General features: G+C 40.3%; 1 protein-coding gene across 5 annotated transcripts in view; it reads left to right on the top strand.

The window, feature by feature from the left end:
• Nucleotides 1–19645, top strand: part of BCL11A (BAF chromatin remodeling complex subunit BCL11A) — a 121012-nt gene that overhangs the window by 92927 nt on the left and 8440 nt on the right. Inside the window, exons 3-4 of one of the 5 annotated variants that reach the window (XM_003758255.4) lie at nt 11261–11362; nt 17443–19167. In XM_003758255.4, coding sequence (XP_003758303.3) covers nt 11261–11362; nt 17443–19167 — 1827 coding nt within the window. Of the gene's footprint in view, nt 1–11260; nt 11363–17442; nt 19448–19645 lie in introns of all 5 variants that reach the window. The other 4 variants (XM_012540195.3, XM_031950510.1, XM_031950511.1 and 1 more) reach the window with 4 other exon arrangements.

The raw sequence follows: 19645 nt of genomic DNA, 5'->3' as shown, positions 1-19645 counted from the left end.
CTTCCTGCAACTTCTTGGGCAGTGCTACATGCCCAGTAAGCGTTCACTGTATACCTGTTGAGTTAATAATTTTTTGAAAATGTTGGTCTGTCACAGGCAGGGCGCATTATTCGTGGTGGAAGCAGAGTAAGGGACACTTTCTGGCAGCCAGCGTTTTCCTTGCTAATTTAGGTACATCAGTGAATAAGCAATTTCTATCGTGGTATCTGGTGGTGACCACTTAAAATTAGAGCTAGGGACCAATCATTTCTCCTGTTCTGGTGTGACCTTGTTGGGTCCCTGCTGTTCCTGCTAACATCAGTGAGAGCTGTATATCTGGCTCAAGGCCATGCTTTTGCCACTGGCCTTTTGGCACTTGAAGTAAAAACCTTTCCCCTTGACATTCAGCCTGGAATTGTCTTCTTCCTGGTTCACTCTGACCTTCATTCTGAATTGGCCCAGTTCTTACCTATAGGTTCATTACAGTACTTGTGTCCAAGGTAGTTAAAATCTATCCCTAGTCTTCTCCCCCTTCTTCCCATATAATCTCATGCAGGAGCAAACAGAGAGAGGGAGGGAGGGAGGGAAAGAGGAAGAGAGACAGAGAGACAGACCAGAGAGATGGAGGGAGAGGGAGAGACAGACAGACAGAAACAGAGAGAGACAGAGAGAGAGACACAGAGAGATAGAGACAGAGACAAAGAGAGGGAGACAGACATATATAGAGAGACAGACAGACAAAGGAGAGAGAGAGACACACAGAGAGAGAGAGAGACTTGACAGAGAAAGAGAGAGACAAGAGACACAGAGACTTTGAGCTCCTTATGCCCAAGAATATGTGTGGAACCCTTGGGCCAACTCACATTTTTTCTGTACTTGAAAAGGATCTCCATAAAATGAAAGTGTAGAAGAAATGCTCAGCTCCCAATTTTGCTTAATGATTTCATGGGTTCCCTCCCCAAATGTCAGATAACATCACAGGGACTCCCCATCTGTAGGGTACCTCACTTTTCCCTAGCTTGCCTGCCTAGGATCCCAGAAGAAACCAGAGACATTGCATCTTGAGGAAGTTAAATTGTCTAAAGAAAGAGAAGTGGAAAGGCAGACAAATATCAGGGGAAAAAAACACCCAAAAATTTAAATGCAAAGAATCTTAAAACTTGAATGTTAGAGGTCAGCACCCACTCTAGGCTTTTATACTAAGCACTGGGCACATAAGGAAGGGCACAAGTTCCTGCCCTCAAGAAGGTCACATTTTAATGAGGGAAAACTGGCAAATAAACTAAATCCAGAGTAAATGTCAGCTAACTCTCAGAGAAAAGGGAAAGGGGCTTGAGTCTCAAAGGAAGCCAGGAAAGAGAACATTCCAGGTATGGGAGGACACCAGAGTTGACAGGTGATGGAGAATGGGCAAGAATAAGGTATTAAGAAGTCTGGAAGGAGAGAAAAGGAGAAGGTTAAAAGCCAGAGGATTTCCTATTTGATCTTTGAGACATTAGAGAGCTGCCAGGCTTTATTGGGAAAGGGAGAGTGATGTCCTGCAGCTAAGTAGTAACTGGATCAGGACTAACCCCCAGATTTGTTCTTGCCTGCTCTTCTTCCCAGAAGATGGTTAAAGTTACTGGAAGAAAACTCAGAGAATGAGGAATGGGGAGTTGGTGGGTGGGGGGATTGCTTTGGGACAGACTGGGAATCAAGACATCTTAGCCCTCCCCGTCTCCTCGCCCCCACCCCAAGCCCCTTACCAAGTCTAAACAAGATCTTGGTCAAAAGCAGACCCTGTAAAAGCCCTTTTATCCTCCTCCTGTTTCCTCTTGCCCCTAAGACTTTGAAGACTAAAGAATGGGACACAGGGAGGTGGGAGGGAGAAGGGCCTAGTTGATGATGGAGAAGGCAGAACCGTAGAGGGAAATCTTCCTGTTTTCTTGCATAGTCGTTCCATGAAAATGTGTCAACAAGTACAAGCCCAACTCAAGCTGGCAATGATACATCTGAAATAGATTATTTAAGCAAGGGAGGCCGTACTACAGAGGAGAATGTGGCTATCAACACTTGTTTGGCTGACTCAGAGGAACAAAATACAGTGAAATCTGCCTAAAGGGGACCACCCACCATTCACACCAAAGCTGAGAACTGAATGGGACCTGAGAGAGCATTTAGGCCAGCACCCTCATTAGACAGATGAAGAAACGGGCCAGAGTGGTGAAGTGCTGGAGGCAATAAATGGTAGGGCCAGGATCCATCAAAAAGTTTTTCTTTAATTTTAGTTTGTTTTTGGTGGGATTTCTTTTTTTTGGGGGGGGGGAGGTAAGGAGAAGGGAAAGTATAATATCTCCTCTGATAGGAACTCATCAGTTTTTAAATAATTAATAGAAGCGTGTTCTATTTTAGGAAAACAAAGTATGTGAAAAATTATTTGGAAAGTAGATATAGGTTTGGCTATAATAACTTTGTACCAAAAAGGGTCCTTAAAAATCTTCATCTTTGTGGCACAATTTCAGTGATTCAAATTGTAAAATTTCAGTTTACTTACCGAGCTGTATAAAGCAGGGTAAACTTATAACTTAAACATCTGTTCCAAGAAAATGTGAACTTTTGGGCAGGCAACTTTCTAAAGAAGCTTCCTCTTCCCTTTCCCCTTTCCAGCTTTGAGGATATATTCAGAGTGAGAATCTTAAAAGTATAATAAAAAAGTAAATATAGGTTGGCTATGCTAACTTTATACCAAAAAGGATCCTTAGAAATCTTCATCTTTGTGGCACAATTTCAGCGATTCAATTTATAAAATTTCAGTTTACCTAGGTTTCCAGGTAAACTTATAACTTAAACATCTGTCCTAAGAAAATGTGTACTTTTGAGCAGGTATCTACTCTTGTAACTCTTACCATTGGAATCCGCTGTGTCCAATGCAGAGAGAAAATGTAAATTTAAATTGTTCTGTTTGGGGAGGCTTGGGATATTTTTTTTTAAACCTCCTTTACTATAAAAAATGTCAGAATTGTAGATCACGAGAAGAAACAGTTTTTTTTTTTAAGTTGAAAAAAAATTTTTTTTAACATTCCTCATGAATGTAAATTTGTACTATTTAACTATTTGGTGTAAATTCTTGTCATTTATACAAAAAAAGAAGCTTTCTTTTCCTTTTCTCCCTTCCAGCTTTTAGGATAAATTCAGAGTGAGGTTTTTAAAAGTATATGAAAAAAAAGTTAAACGAGCTCACAATCAAGTGAAAATGCTTTGGGCCAGAGCCAAAGATTATTATTGAAGTGGACTTTTTGTCTTTCAGCACCCTAAATTTAACCAGCTGGATTTTTTTTTTAAAGCACTATCCTATTAAACCTTTTGAAGGATTTGTCTTTTAGTGAGAAAAATCTGCATTTCAACATAAAGATGGAAAACAATGTCTTTGGCTTATTGTTCTCCAGAAAAGCAAGCTTTTTTTTTTTTTTTTAATTGTCTGTTTTGCTTATGGTAAAGACACAGATTGCAGCGAATTCTGTTTAGGCATGACAGATTGGTGACATGCATTTTGATGGCTAGGGTATGAAAAATGTCATCTCTGTCTCCAATATACTGAACAGCTATGATGAAGACTCTTTAAGAGGGAGCATCAGTAACACTACTCTTTCAATAACCAAGGGTCTGGGAGGATGGAATCAGTCAAACGAAAAGAGGAGTTTTAGAATGAGTGACTGATGTAATTAAAGTTACCAGTTAAGATATGGAGGAGCAAAAGACTTAGGAGCAAGTTTTAAGAGTGAAATATTGGAAAAGGGGATCTTTTGAATTCTTCCTTCTGTTTTTGCACAATAGACAATTTGAAGAGCATCTCAACTCAGCAAAACTATAGGCAATTAAAAAAAAAAAAAACAATGAATGAAGAAATGCTCATATAGTTCTCATTCCTAGAACAAAAGAAAATGAGATTTTGAATATCCGCAGGTTAATTAAGAAGTCTGTTAGAGATGATAAAGCTGGCATATTTTCAGTTTAGATTGACATTGTTCAAGAAGCAGACATAACTAATGTTTGCTCAATAATGCTAAGATATGTTACAGAATCTCTGAATGAATTGCTGGTATCTTCTGAAAGCGAAGTCAAGTATAGAAGTAGCTAACTTGAAGGGAATTAGCCTGGCAGACTGTTCCAATTAAAAAAAAAAAAAATTGAACCGCCCATCCAAGCTTTGGGTACAGTCATTCATATGATTGGAATGTGGTGACATTAGATGAAATGGGACTGACAGAAGAGGTTCATTAACTCAGTGATCAGTTAGGCTACATCTTAAGAAACTCTTATAGGATTCAGCCTTATAAAGTGACTTACACTCCTAAGAGAGGTGGGAAGGAATCTTGGAGGTCACATTTAGGCAAAGTTCCCACTTACCTCTCTGTAACATCTCTCTGGCTCTCCTTAAATATTAGTATTGATGGGGAGTTTATTATCTTTTGGGGGAAAGTAGTTTTCTAAATAAAAAAATTTGGAGAAAGATATGTTAAGAGCTGTTTAAATCCATTATTTGGAAAATTTGATGGAAATTGTTTCTAAGGGTTATTCTCCTTTAAATGTTTGGGGCTTAGAGATGAATTATAAGATTAGGAATAGCATGCTGGAAGCCATGATTTCTGCTTAATAATTTCTTAATGTTTACAGATCAGCTTCTCTACCTGTAGGATATCTTTTGATATAGTGGTCAATATCATGAACTTTAAAAATAGATGCAGAGACAATCAGCCCAGTGTATACAGACAGAGGCAAGAAATTTTAGCCTCAAGAGAGTTTAAAACTCCATCTCGTGCCTTGAAGTGCCAAAGACATTGATTTCATGCTTAAAATTTTCCATACATGAAGTAGGAGGAATTGACCTGTCAACAAGCACTTGTTAATTGCTTAATGTGTGCCAGACACAGTGGGTAAGGAAGGAAAGAAGGAGAGAAAAGAGAAGGAAGAAGGAAGAAAGGATTTTCTTTCTCAAGGAGCTTATATTCCATTTGAGAAGACCCTATATACTTATGTAAAGGTGTCTATTCTGATGGCACAGTGGACAAATCCGACCTCAGATACTGGCTGTGTGATCCTAGTCAGTGACTTGACCTGCCTTAGTGTGCTCAACTGTAAAATGGGAATAATGATAGCTTCTACTTGCTGGGATTATGGAAATCAAATGAGATAATTGGGAAGCACCTAACACAATCCCTAGCATGTTATATAGATACTTGCTATTATTATTTGTATTCAGAATATAGATATGCAGAATGAATTTAAGGTACTTAAATACCAGGTCATTAGGGAGAGAGAACACTAGCCGTTGGGAGATTTAAAAAAGGTAGCTTCTAAAGGAGGATTCTCTGTTGTGGAGATGACAGGCAAGTCCATACCATTCAAGGTGTAAAGATGCAGAGAGGAGGAAGTGCTATAAATGAAAAATAGAGAAACATAAATGGATAACCAATGAAAGTACAGAATAATTTCAGATGAAAAATTTGGAATAAATATTTGTAAAGTTAGCTTAGAAATATTTGTTTCCATCTTAAAGCGCAATTGAAAATGAAATTTTCATTTTTACTGTAGATAGCACTTAATGAAACCTGAATGTTAAAGATTAATCAACTGATCAATAAACATTAAGTACCTACTATATACCAGGCACTCTGCAAATAAGTAAGAATAAAGAGGCAAAAGGCAGCCTCTGCCTTCAAATTTACAATTCAAGGAGGAAATGTCATGAAAACAAATATGCAAACAAGCTATATCTAGGATAAACAGGAAATAATTGATAGAGAGAAGGAATTAGAATCAAGAGGAATTGGGAAAGGCTTCCTATAAAAGGTAGGATTTTAATTGGAAGCCAGAAAAGACATGATATTCCTATTAAAGCCAAAAACACCTTTACAAGCTAAAAAACAGAAAGCAGGTGGTAGGATACACAGTTGCAACCTGATATCAGGATGATTCAAGAGTTTCTGTTCTGAAATGGCATAAGTTGGGGGAGAGGGGAACAGTTATTAAAGACAGTAAAAAGGAGATTAGCTAGGAAGGGGACAGGCAGAGTATCTCACTTGAAAGCTAGAAAACAGAATTATTTCATATACATTTCCAACCACCTAGTACTCCACGAGTATTTTCAAACATTGTGGTTCAAGCAGTGTTTATTTACCTGGTTGTATCAAATGATTTAGTTATCACCTTATTCTGACTGTGTGTGGTTTGTGGGTGAAAAATTGTCTATAGCATAAGGGTTTTCAAATGCAGGCTAAAGGAAGAACAGATAGACTAAATTCAAAAAATATTTTTAAAGGACCCTTCTATAAGTAAATTGTAAGGATAAAGGAGAAAAAATGAAATTGCTTCTTCTCCCTATTGAAAAGTTTACATTTTTCTTCACATCATAGTAGGGGGAAAGGGTAGAGAGTACTAATATTATCATGAGGTTATAGAAGAAAACCCTGGAAGATCCACATCTAACATTTTTCCTTTGGAGAACTATTAGAATTTGTCCTAACCTCAGGTACATATATTAGAGGTCTTGCACCTACGTATTCTTTTACTATTCCTCCAACCAAAACCTTATAGGAGATGGGTCAAGACAAGAGAAAACTGTGCCTAGAGTTGAGTGGTTTCAGCTCAACCATGACAGAATAGCAAGTTCCTATATCCTATACCTCTTCTTCCATTCCCTATGTCCATCTCCAAAAGAAACAAAACAAAACTTAATTATGGCCACATCGTATTCATGAAACTTCTAGGAGCTGGATGAGTTTCTAGAGATCATCTTTAGACCTGGCTTTCCAAACGTGGGCTCTGTGAACTTATCAGATTGCTGAAGGTGGGGTAGAGTTTTAAACTAACCACTCCCATCTGGACAAAATCAGACATTTTACAGGTGAGAGTACTAAGGTTCAGAATGAAGTAGCAAGGAACAGAAAGCTTAGGATTCAAGCACATTATCTGACTCCAAATAGGGGCTATTTTCATGGTGTCAAGCTGCCTTCTTGATTTGCTTCTGTCCTCTCCAGGTCTGGAGGGGGATAGTAACTAATCACCCCGAACCTGAAGAGGGGCGATCTGCTGTGTGAGCTTCATGCTTAGAAACATTAATTGTGATATTATACTTTGCCTAAACTATGATGAAATAATTGAAGGCATCATAGCAAGAAGTTAAACCCTAGGGAGGCTATTAACAATTTAGCATTTCCAGTTCATGTGGGAATGTCGATTCCACTTACCAAACAGAATGTTATGGACACGTTTAGTCGAAGAGGCTGCAGAGTTGGCTGGGATCTCAGCCACCTTTCCCTTGACCCTCTTCTCTTAGGAAATTAAACAAAGACAGTCTGATATCCTATGGTAGTGCCCTAAATCAGCTTATTAGAAAGATTCTGGGCCTCTTTAACTGGGTAATCATAGCAGGGGAACAGGAAAAAGAAGGGTGAGGGAGAGTAGAGGTTTCTGAAACCTACAGCTGTTTGCTCGAATGAGCAAAACAGCACCTTCTCAGAGTTCAGGAAACCTTTTCTAGGGGCTGGCAGAGAAATGCCACTGGAGTTGGATGACCCAGAAGGTAGGCAGGTGTTTCCCTAGGGAAGGCATCTTTCATTCTGGTCCCTTTGAAAAGGCAGAAACCCCTGAAATGGACACCTTAGTAAGAGTGAAAAGTCCAGCTGTGCTTAAGTAGACAGGTGACCTTGGCACAGTTATTGAATTTAGACATTCACAAATTTACTTTGGAGTCAGGAAATAGTTGTCCCAAACCCTATTCCCCCATTTTACAGTCAGATAATTTGTTTATTGGCTTTCGAGGAAATAAAAATAATAAAAAAAGACAATGTGTTGCTTTAGGGCATTGATTCTGGCCACAGATTAGAATCCAAATTAGGGTCACTGAATGTTTATTAAAATTTTTAAGAGTCTTTTAAAAGGGAGAGAGAGAATGAGAGAGAGAGAGAGAGAGAGAGAGAGAGAGAGAGAATGATTAGCTCCTTTCCTCTAATACATTCTATTTTTTTCCTGTGGCTCGAGAAAGTCAAAACCAGAGCAAGTTTGGGGAAGGTTGAGAAGTTAGGAGTCCCCAACCAAGTGGAACTGTCCAGGGATGTAAACTTAAGTTATTGTAATAGTAACCCAAAAACATGCATAAATAGGAAGAACAAAGTGCTCTTCTGTCATTCTCAGTAAAAATATTAGGTGCCATGATAAAATTGCTAAATGCCAGGGAAGATGGGTGCCCGGAATTTGTCAAGCCCTGACAACCTTCCCTGTAAAAATAAGTTGGCTGGACTAATGAGCTCTAGGATCCCAATTCCAGCTCCAAAAAAGTCCTGTGATTTTTAGACTCAGTGAATACCAGATTGATGTAAATAATAAGCTACATTTCCTTCTCCCCACCAAACTCTCTTGGGATTGTATAAAAATGGAGTGCAACAATATACCATTATATGATTCAATAGTTTTTTTTTTTTTTTTTTTTTTTAAAGACTGGACACAGATGCCTTTTTTTTTTTTTTTTTTTTTTTTTTTTTGGTATAGGGAACTCCCAGTGAGGAAATTCCTCTACCAATTCATATTGGCTTCATTGCCACAAACTACACACACACACACACACACACACACACATACTACATGTATAGTATGTATACATATACACATACATAAATATGGGTACACACATATATATATACACACATATATACATACACTACATATATATATATATATATATATATATATATATATATATGTATACACTCATAGCCCTTTACTGCTTGGTAGATAATTTTGAGTCGCCATAGTCAAAATATTGATCACATTGTAATCAAAGAAATACTGAGCATTTCTGAACTTACTTTTACTGGTCATTGAATAATACTAGATGTTTCATCTTTGTAGGAATATCCCTTTGTAGGAAAAAGGCAGAAGGATATAATGAGAGAAGCAGTGACTTTAGAGTCAGAATTTGAATTTGAATCCAACTTCTATTTGTCAATTAGTAAACACTTATTAAATGCCTACTATGTGCCAGGCACTGCACTAAATACTCTGTCTTATTTGTGTATCCTCATATAAGATATTGATAAAATATCAGCTTTGGTTTCCTTCTCTGTAAATGAGGAGTTTAGACTACATAATATCTAAGATCCCCATGAACTACCTCAATCTAATTTTAAGGGCGCAACCTATATTCAGGAATCCATTTCTATTAGTCCAATCTTAAAGCTCCCTAATTGGAGACCACGGAAATTACTCTGTGGTCAATTGTAATATGCACTGAGGAATTGTTTCAATCTAGCTTGCTTGTAAAAGGTAGTCAGATGCCAGTCGGTCAAAAAGTTGACCTCTCTTAAGAAAACTAAGTGGGTTAACAAATCTCTTCATCAAGATTAAGAAGATCACACTAATATGTTCTTGTAGATTTCTAATGCAATACATTGGATACTTAATCCCATGGATTTACAAGTCAGGAAAACTGGGATTAGATTATATCTAGCTGTTTTTTTAATTTGAGGATCACAGAGTTATTTTAAAATATGTAGATTTCCTAAGACAGGTATTTCAGAAATGGCAGCATTTTTTTTTTAATCTAAAATGAAAATAAGTGCTAAAATGTCCTTGGATTCCTTGTTGAAAAATTCCATTAGTAAATCTTTAATTCAGCATATCTCAATCAGCAATTCTTTTGACATAAAATAAGACATACCTTTTTGCTTTTTTTTCCCAGTTAGAGAGTGAGAAAGAATTCTCTGTGTATATGTGTGTATTTATGTTATATATATATATATATATCTGTGTGTGTGTGTCACACACACACACACACACACACACAGATAGATAGTCTTCTTATATTCAAGTCTCAACAACAGTCTCCTGTTAACGTCCTGGTAACAAAAGATTTATGTGGTCTGTGCAGAAGCTTACCGAGCAACACGCTATTGTAACAGGCCCAGTTCCTAATGAAAGAAAACCTTGTCCTGTCTGCCCTGGCTGTACTTGGCAGGGCGGTCTTTATAAGGAGAACAGGATGTATTTTACACTTGAGACCTGCCATCTCAAAGCATAACAACAACACTTTTAAGTGTTCTTAATATTAAGCTAACGGAAAACACATACTATTTACTCAAAGTCTGTTTTCTTTCTTTCCCTCTCTTCCCTCTCTCAACCCACCCAATCATAACAAAAGCTGAAGCTACAAAGGAAAGTTTAGTATCATCCACGACTATTCTCCATTCTTTCTCATATTTGACCATCCAAATGGCTGATTAGCTGACAGTGAATTTAGCAAAACTAGTAACTTTCCAGATGACCTCTATAATCCTTAGCGTTACATAAGTCAAACCTTTCAAAATTTCTCAGAAAAATCTCAATGTCCAAGCAGGAAATGCCTACTACAATGGCTAGATTTGTATTTATTGGTGTTGGATGCTACTGTCCATCAGCAGGGTGTAATGGAGCAGTGTTTAGGAGTTGGCTCTGCAGAAAGAAACTGAATGGCTTAAGCGGTCATTGCTCCTAGATGCTGCGATTATTGGAATGTCCTTTGCTCTGTCATTTCATGTATAAATCCTTATAGGGAGGAGAGAGAAGAGAAATGAGGGTGTGCATCTGGCCAAGATTCAGTCAAATTTGCCCTACTTCTAGGAAATCCCTCTTTTCCAATAGTGTGAGACAGGAGACATTCAGGAGGAGCTCACTTGGTGGAAACCTAAAGTATATATGCCCTAATTCAAAGTCCTTGAGTTATTCATCTTTCCCTTTTGAATGGGGACCCACCTTGATTGCTGCATGAAATGAGGGTTGAGGGGAGTTGGGAGGGGGGATGGATTGAGGACAGTGGAATTTCCTGTTTAAAAAAATTTTTTTAAAGACCAAACTACCCTTTAACCATCTCTAAGTATCATGGTTAGGGTGGTTGTTTTGATTTGTTTTGGCTTGGCCTTTCTGCAACTAGTAAAGAGAAATGTATGCATGTAAACCAGCCTTGCAGATAAGTTCCTAAATTTTCCAATCTACTTATTATCCCCCCTTCCCAGATGCCTGATTATACATCAATCTTACATTTCAAAGGTATACTTTTATACCAATTCCCTTGACTTCTACCTGAAAGAATAAAAACAATTTAAACAAGTGAAAGAAATCTATAAACAATTCAATCTTTAAAAAAAAAGTTGCTGTCTTTGGTTGGGCCAGTTGACTATCTGCAAGGCTGTTCTACCAATGTTAATAGAATGCAATGAAATGTGATGTGTGATATGAAGCTCGAGTATTTTATTTTGGGTTTCTTCCACAGATAAACTTCTGCACTGGAGGGGACTCTCTTCCCCTCGTTCTGCACATGGAGCTCTTATTCCCACACCCGGGATGAGTGCAGAATACGCCCCACAGGGTATTTGTAAGTTCAGCGTTATTTCTTCTACAAATGTCCATGTGTGTCAAGATGAGAATTTCTGGAAATCACTCTTGCTTTTTAAGTCCTAAAGGAAGGCACTTCCAAAATAGATTGGCACCCACATGCATATTATTCCATTACTCACTTGGCATCCCAACAACCACTCTGCTCAGCACCGGAATGGGTTCCCCCCACCCACCCTGATTTTTTTTCTTTCTTTCCTAAGTAGAGCTGACGGCTACTTTTCCCTGCTGGCCTCCTCCCCAGCTTCTTGTCTGGCTCCAGGGCCAGTGACTGGTGGACATGCCTGTGGGCTCACAGGGTGTATTATGTGGCTAGAGGTCAACTCTTGTTGCCTCATAAGAAATTTGAACTCACTCCATGGCCAACAAATTTTAGCAAGCCCAAATGGGACACAGACACACTAGATATTCTCATGCTAAAGAGAAATGGATGCCCTTTAATTATTTTATTGAATCAAATGAAATGAAGCCAATTTTATATATGTATTCTATTTGTTAATTTTTTTTCCCCTCCCAGACCTAGAACTATATTGACTATGTCCTGGCCATCAGACTAAATTCAGCCTTCTCCCCAACTCCTTCTGGGTAAAGAAACAATGTCAATTTTTATGTTAGAGGACTTTTCATAAAACTTAGGACAGAATTATAAAATTTTAAGAGCTGTAGGTTCGGGAAAAATGAATTTGAAAGAACACGCTTTAGAAGTTAAAGCAATTTGCTTATGTGAGTAGGAATAAATGGAATGAGTCATAGCAAAAACCAGGAAAATCCCCCCTCAAACACAAAAGCAGACCTAAAAGAAAAGCCTGACCGTGTGTTCTCTAATCTTTACCTAAGGAAAGTATTTTCATTATGAAAACAAACAAAACATATCTTGCTGGTAGAATGGGGAAAAGGAAAAGATCATAGGAAAGGAATGAAAGAGAAAGGAAGGGAAAAATCCAGAAGAAGGAAATATTCCTAAGTGGGAAGAAGGCTGGATTCATTAGCTCTAGAATGGTGTCTACAGGGCCTCCACCCCATGGCAAATTCAAAGTCAGTTGTTTATTAATTTTTTTTTAACTGCTAGGTAATCCCAGGTAACAAAGAGTGATTGTCTAAATTTCATAAGTCTTCCAGTCCTGAGGGCTGGGTGGTGGTGCAGGGGTTAAAGTACCTTGTCTGTTCCATAACACCCCTTTCTTTCCCCTTCCCCCATTCCAGACCATGGATTAGGTCACAGATAGCAAGGAATTTAGGGGTTGGACTGATTTTCGAGTCTCTACATGACAGTCTGTGGGCTCTCAGAGATACCTTCTAATTTTACTTGGGGGCTCCGAGTTCATCCTGGGCTCTCAGAAGGATTCAAGTACATAGGTCATTGATTTCAAGCTGGAAGGGATCTTAGAGATAATTTAGACCACCACCCCTTCCAACTTTACAGAAGAGTAAACTGAGGCCCAGAGATTTTAAGTGGCTTGCTCAAATTTTATATGCCAGAGTTTAGATTGGAAACCAGGTTTTTTGGCTCAAAACCCAATGCTCTTGGTAGTTATATATGCCACTTTTAGAAAAGAAAGAGAAAAATCTTTTAAAGATATAACAGTGATGGTTGTAATTGAAGTTAGATTGATAAAGGGAAATAGAGAATATTTTTCTCTCTCTCTATGTCTTTTGCTCCCCATGACTTTTCTGTGGGTACTGGGTTTGGTTTAGAAGGTGGGAACTCAGAAGCCTGAGATTAAAAACTATCTTCCTAATAAGAGGGTTGGTGCTGATGTCCACAATCACCACCTAACTTTCCCATATAAAGCCAGACTTGTTGGGGGGCAGCAGACTAAGAGATATGTACGGATTGAGATGATTGAGTTTCTCAGAGGGAGCTCTCTAGGAACACCAGTCTCCACCCTGTTCAGTTCTCAAGGGCTAAAGACCCATTTCTCTTTTGCCTCCTTCCAGTCACCCCCAGCTTTTTCCAATTAAACTTTCAAATGTCTGGGTGGGGGGTTAGAACAGAATAGGGGCTTTAGACTGGAAGTTAATGTTGGGTAGGAAGTATAATAGGTCAGTACCTTTAGAAATCAAGTGTTTAGATAAATTGGAAATGATGTTTCTTCTTTTTGTTGTTTCTTAAAAATCAAGAGGTATGAGTCATTAGCTGACTTTAACCCTTTGACTGCTGGGCCTCCTAGAGCTTTTGGGTCAGGCCAGACAAGGATGTAGACACACACATTATTACTCCAAACCCCCCCAAAATGATCAGCCTTGAACGGAGAAGTTGATTTTCATCAGAGTAAATGAAGAATATTATTATATTTTACACGTCAGTAAATCAATGTAGCTCTAATTTTGCCACGCAGGAAATCAATTCTGGTCTTTCTAAACCGTGGAAGATGTTATGAACAAAGTAATTTTGCAAATTAAGGCAAGTAACACATTTATTGATGACTGTAGTTTAGGAATTTAGAATTGGTGAGCACCGTAATGTAATGTGCTGCACTGGCATGAGCTGAGTGAAATACAGATTATATGGCAAAACTGTAATGCATCATTTGCTATTAGTGGACTGGTAATAATTACCAGTTTCAAAGCAGCTCTTTCCATGTAATCTTTAGTCTCAATCGTAACAGCCCTTCTCATTGACATTATGATTACACTAGCTGCCCTCATGATCTAGAATATTTAGTTGATGGGAATACTAAAATGTGATAGTGAAAACTGTATGTTGTATGCTCATTATAAGATAAAATGCCATTTTCTCTGACCTAATGTATGAGAGAGAGAAGGGAGGGGAGCATTACGTTGTTAACATACTGCAGCCCGATCACATAGCTTGCTCTGCATTGTTTTTCCTTTCCTTTCCTTTCCTTTCCTTTCCTTTCCTTTCCTTTCCTTTTTCCTTTCCTTTCCTTTTTCCTTTCCTTTCCTTTTTCCTTTCCTTTCCTTTTTCCTTTCCTTTCCTTTTTCCTTTCCTTTCCTTTTTCCTTTCCTTTCCTTTTTCCTTTCCTTTCCTTTCCTTTCCTTTCCTTTCCTTTCCTTTCCTTTCCTTTCCTTTCCTTTCCTTTCCTTTCCTTTCCTTTCCTTTCCTTTCCTTTCCTTTCCTTTCCTTTCCTTTCCTTTCCTTTCCTTTCCTTTCCTTTCCTTTCCTTTCCTTTCCTTTCCTTTCCTTTCCTTTCCTTTCCTTTCCTTTCCTTTCCTTTCCTTTCCTTTCCTTTCCTTTCCTTTCCTTTCCTTTCCTTTCCTTTCCTTTCCTTTCCTTTCCTTTCCTTTCCTTTCCTTTCCTTTCCTTTCCTTTCCTTTCCTTTCCTTTCCTTTCCTTTCCTTTCCTTTCCTTTCCTTTCCTTTCCTTTCCTTTCCTTTCCTTTCCTTTCCTTTCCTTTCCTTTCCTTTCCTTTCCTTTCCTTTCCTTTCCTTTCCTTTCCTTTCCTTTCCTTTCCTTTCCTTTCCTTTCCTTTCCTTTCCTTTCCTTTCCTTTCCTTTCCTTTCCTTTCCTTTCCTTTCCTTTCCTTTCCTTTCCTTTCCTTTCCTTTCCTTTCCTTTCCTTTCCTAAGTAGAATGAAGTTTTCACATTTAAGCTTTTTTTTTTTTTTTTTTTAAAGCACATAAATGAACATCCTTAAGTCGCTCTGTTTCCCAGGGATTTAGATATTTATTATAGAGGCTGTATTAAGACACATGCAAAACCATTATATTGCATTTTTCATTTCAATCTTGATTTTAGCAGAGGAATGTGAGGTTAAATATTATTTTAAGGCTTTTGAAGGGATGAAAGTGTTAAGTGACTGCTTACAGGCAGTTAAAATTTCCTTTTTTACTTCCTCAATTCAGATTGTCAGGCTATGTGATAATTAAAAAAAAAGAGGCAAAGGATAAAGTCATATTGGGTCACTTAAGCTAAAACTAGATAGGTTTTTTTGCCTGTCTGGTTCCCAAATCATTGTTCAACAACAACAACAACAACAACAAATTTATGAAAATAATCTCAGTGATGCCTTTTATTTCCCTTTGAAGAGAGAAGGCAAACAAAAAACAGGCAGATAATGTGACCCTAATGTCAGCATTTCTTTCAAAATCTCTCTGCCTTTTTTTTTTTTCCCACATTAGGCAAATGTTTGAAACCTAATTTTGGTATCTTATCATCTAATCTTGTTAAAGAGATTTGCCCAGAAGTGGGATATATTGAGTGAGATTATAAATGCATTGTAAAGTAAATTACAAGGTCAAGGCCAGAAGTCCATTATGTAGTCAAGCAAGTCTAGCAAGCCTGACTTGTTTTGGAGTACTGGTGTCTCTGGCTCCTGAGCAGAACTCACTAGCTTTTATTTCTGAATCACTAAATGGAGGGAATCATCAAACTGATTAATTCCTCATTCTCCCTCTTTCCCCTATGATGTTATTTCCATTTATCAGAACTTATTGAAAAATACTAACTGGGAATTTGATATGGAAATATACTAGCCACTTGTTCAAGGAGACGAAAGGTATATTTTCTTCCATTATAATTTATACAACCTTTTTTTTTTCTTGGAAGTCTTCAGTAAGGTATCTCTTTCCCTTATTCCTACCATCCTGCCATCTATGTTTGTGCCCTTTGAATGTCACAATTGGTAGGCTTGACCATCCAGTGATTTGGTGGCTCCCTTGGAGCATTTTTGGTTACCTCTCAAAGTAAACGATGGTGAAATCAATTTGGCTAGCTGTTTCCCAAAGTGGCATTTACCATTCTCCGGCTCTTTTCAGCGAGAGAGAAATAATGTGACTAAAATAGGGCTTCTATCCAGGCTGCTTGGCTACTGGCCAGAGAGTTGACTAGCTGAACTGTTTCTTTCTCAACTGGAGCTGAATCTCAGCTGAGGGCACGCGATGTTGTATAATTTAGTTCACGTTGTTAGCCACTCAAAATAATGAGGAGGAGGAGGATAGTGTAGCATTTCTCAGCTTGCTGCCTATGGTGGTGCAGGCTGCTGTAAACTCAGTGTTCCTTCATCTTGGGACTGGTATGTATTCCTTCATATACATACCCACGTGCTATGCTTTGGAAAATTTTGACATCTTGTCAGCTCTCATTTGTTTTTGTGAAGTGCCCCTTACCCATACATCCTAAGAATGGGTGTGGTGTGATATTTACTATTGTATACTGAAGATTTTATGAGATCCCCTTGAGAAAATAACCATAGGTACCCTGAGGGTACTGAAAAATTATACTTGGAAATTACTGGTCTATACTTAAGTGCTCACATTACCTACAGGGGGCATTATGACCATATTTTAATTTAAACAATATCAGAAATTTGCTTATTTTGAAATTGTAAAATGAAAAAGAACATTTCTTTTTTTTAAAGACAGTATTTTAATTTAAATAATATCAGAAATTTGCTTATTTTGAAATTGTAAAATGAAAAAAAACATTTCTAGAGCACAGTGAATTGACCTGTTCTGTCTTCATTGAATCTTAGAAATAAATGATTATCTCTTTAGAGAGCTCATTGCTTCAGGAGACAGAATTGCTGAAGTGTAGAGGGAGGAGGGTAATTTGGGTCCTTATTGATCATCAGGTCCAACCCAATCACTTACTGGTGAAGGAAACAGAGGCCTAGAGGGGCAGCCTGTAGTGTAGAGAGAGTTGGACTTGGAGTCAGGAAGACCTGAGTGCAAATCCCACCTCAGACACTTACTAGCTGTATGACCCCGGGCAAATAATTTAACTTCTCTGGACCTCAGTTTCCTTATCTGTAAAAGTGATAGACTTGGGCTCCATGCTTTCTAAGGTCACTTCCAGCTCTGAAATCTATGATTCTAAGATCTTAAGCAATACCAACTAATTAGCAGAATGCATCCAGGGTATAATGTTAAGAATATTCTCCAAAGGTAGTGATTACCTAAAGGGCCCAGTCCCCTCACCTTTCCTACTTCTTAGTTTGGGCTTTCCAACCTCCCAGACAACCAGAGTGTAAAAGAGGGAGAGATGGAGGAGTTGAGGTCTGGGGAGGAGGGACAGAGTAGGAATGCAAGAGAAATCATCGATTGCTAATCCACGACTTCATGATTAAACTTTTATGTTCCTGTTGTATTATTTTGCAGGTAAAGATGAGCCCAGCAGCTACACATGTACAACTTGCAAACAGCCATTCACCAGTGCATGGTTTCTCTTGCAACACGCACAGAACACTCACGGATTAAGAATCTACTTAGAAAGCGAACACGGAAGCCCCCTGACCCCGCGGGTTGGTATCCCTTCAGGACTAGGTGCAGAGTGTTCCCAGCCACCACTTCATGGGATTCATATTGCAGACAGTAACCCCTTTAACCTGCTAAGAATACCAGGATCGGTATCGAGAGAGGCTTCGGGTCTCGGCGAAGGGCGCTTTCCACCCACCCCCCCTTTGTTTAGTCCTCCACCGAGACATCATTTGGATCCCCATCGCATAGAGCGCCTAGGGGCAGAAGAAATGGCCCTGGCCACCCATCACCCGAGTGCCTTTGACAGGGTGTTGCGGTTGAATCCTATGGCTATGGAGCCTCCCGCTATGGATTTCTCTAGGAGACTTAGAGAGTTGGCAGGGAACACGTCTAGCCCACCGCTGTCCCCAAGCCGGCCCAGCCCTATGCAAAGGTTACTGCAGCCATTCCAGCCAGGTAGCAAGCCGCCCTTTCTAGCTACGCCCCCCCTCCCTCCTCTACAGTCTGCCCCTCCTCCCTCCCAGGCCCCAGTCAAGTCCAAGTCCTGCGAATTCTGTGGGAAGACGTTCAAATTCCAGAGCAACCTGGTAGTGCACCGGCGGAGCCACACGGGCGAGAAGCCCTACAAGTGCAACCTCTGCGACCACGCGTGCACCCAGGCCAGCAAGCTCAAGCGCCACATGAAGACCCACATGCACAAGTCGTCCCCCATGACGGTCAAGTCCGACGACGGCCTGTCCACTGCCAGCTCCCCGGAGCCCGGGACCAGCGACCTGGTGGGCAGCGCCAGCAGCGCCCTCAAGTCGGTGGTGGCCAAGTTCAAGAGCGAGAACGACCCCAACATGATCCCGGAGAACGGGGACGAGGAGGAAGAGGAGGACGACGAGGAAGAGGAAGAAGAGGAGGAAGAGGAGGAGGAGGACCTGACGGAGAGCGAGAGGGTGGACTACGGCTTCGGCCTCAGCCTGGAGGCGGCCCGCCACCACGAGAACAACTCCCGGGCTGGCGAGGAGAACCGTTCCATCCCCGACGTGATGCAGGGCATGGTACTGAGCTCCATGCAGCACTTCAGCGAAGCCTTCCACCAGGTCCTGGGCGAGAAGCATAAGCGAGGCCACCTGTCTGAGGCCGAGGTGCACAGGGACACTTGCGACGAAGACTCAGTCGCGGGCGAATCCGACCGCATAGACGATGGCACCGTCAACGGACGCGGCTGCTCCCCGGGAGAGTCGGCGTCTGGGGGCCTGTCCAAAAAGCTGCTCCTGGGCAGCCCCAGCTCGCTGAGCCCTTTCTCCAAGCGCATTAAGCTCGAGAAGGAGTTCGACCTGCCCGCCACCGCGATGCCCAACACCGAAAACGTTTACTCCCAGTGGCTCGCCGGCTACGCGGCGTCCCGGCAGCTCAAAGACCCCTTCCTCAACTTCGGAGACTCCAGACAATCGCCTTTTGCCTCGTCCTCAGAGCACTCGTCGGAGAACGGCAGCTTGCGCTTCTCCACGCCGCCCGGGGAGATGGACGGAGGCATTTCGGGCCGCAGCGGCACGGGAAGCGGTGGGAGCACTCCGCATATTAGTGGCCCGGGCCCTGGCAGGCCCAGCTCAAAAGAGGGCAGACGCAGCGACACTTGTGAGTACTGTGGGAAAGTCTTCAAGAACTGTAGCAATCTCACTGTCCACAGGAGAAGCCACACGGGCGAAAGGCCTTATAAATGCGAGCTGTGCAACTATGCCTGTGCGCAGAGTAGCAAACTCACCAGGCACATGAAAACGCATGGCCAGGTGGGGAAGGACGTTTACAAATGTGAAATTTGTAAGATGCCTTTTAGCGTGTACAGTACCCTGGAGAAACACATGAAAAAATGGCACAGTGATCGAGTGTTGAATAATGATATAAAAACTGAATAGAGGTATATTCATACCCTGCCCCCCACTCCCCTACCCAAACCCACCCCTCTTTTTGCCCCCTTTGCCCCACCACCTGCAATCCCCCCTCCCATCTCCAGTAGAATTTTTTCTAGTCCCTTGTGATTTAAAACAAACAAAAAATAACGGAAGCTAAGAATATACAGAAAAGTGCTTGTCACCAGCACACCTGTTTTTTTTTT

Source organism: Sarcophilus harrisii, chromosome 2 (genome assembly GCF_902635505.1).
Source record: "Sarcophilus harrisii chromosome 2, mSarHar1.11, whole genome shotgun sequence".
Classification (NCBI taxonomy): Eukaryota; Metazoa; Chordata; class Mammalia; order Dasyuromorphia; family Dasyuridae; genus Sarcophilus; species Sarcophilus harrisii.
Note: the sequence above shows the minus strand (reverse complement) of the source record. Positions and strands in the feature narration are given on the sequence as shown.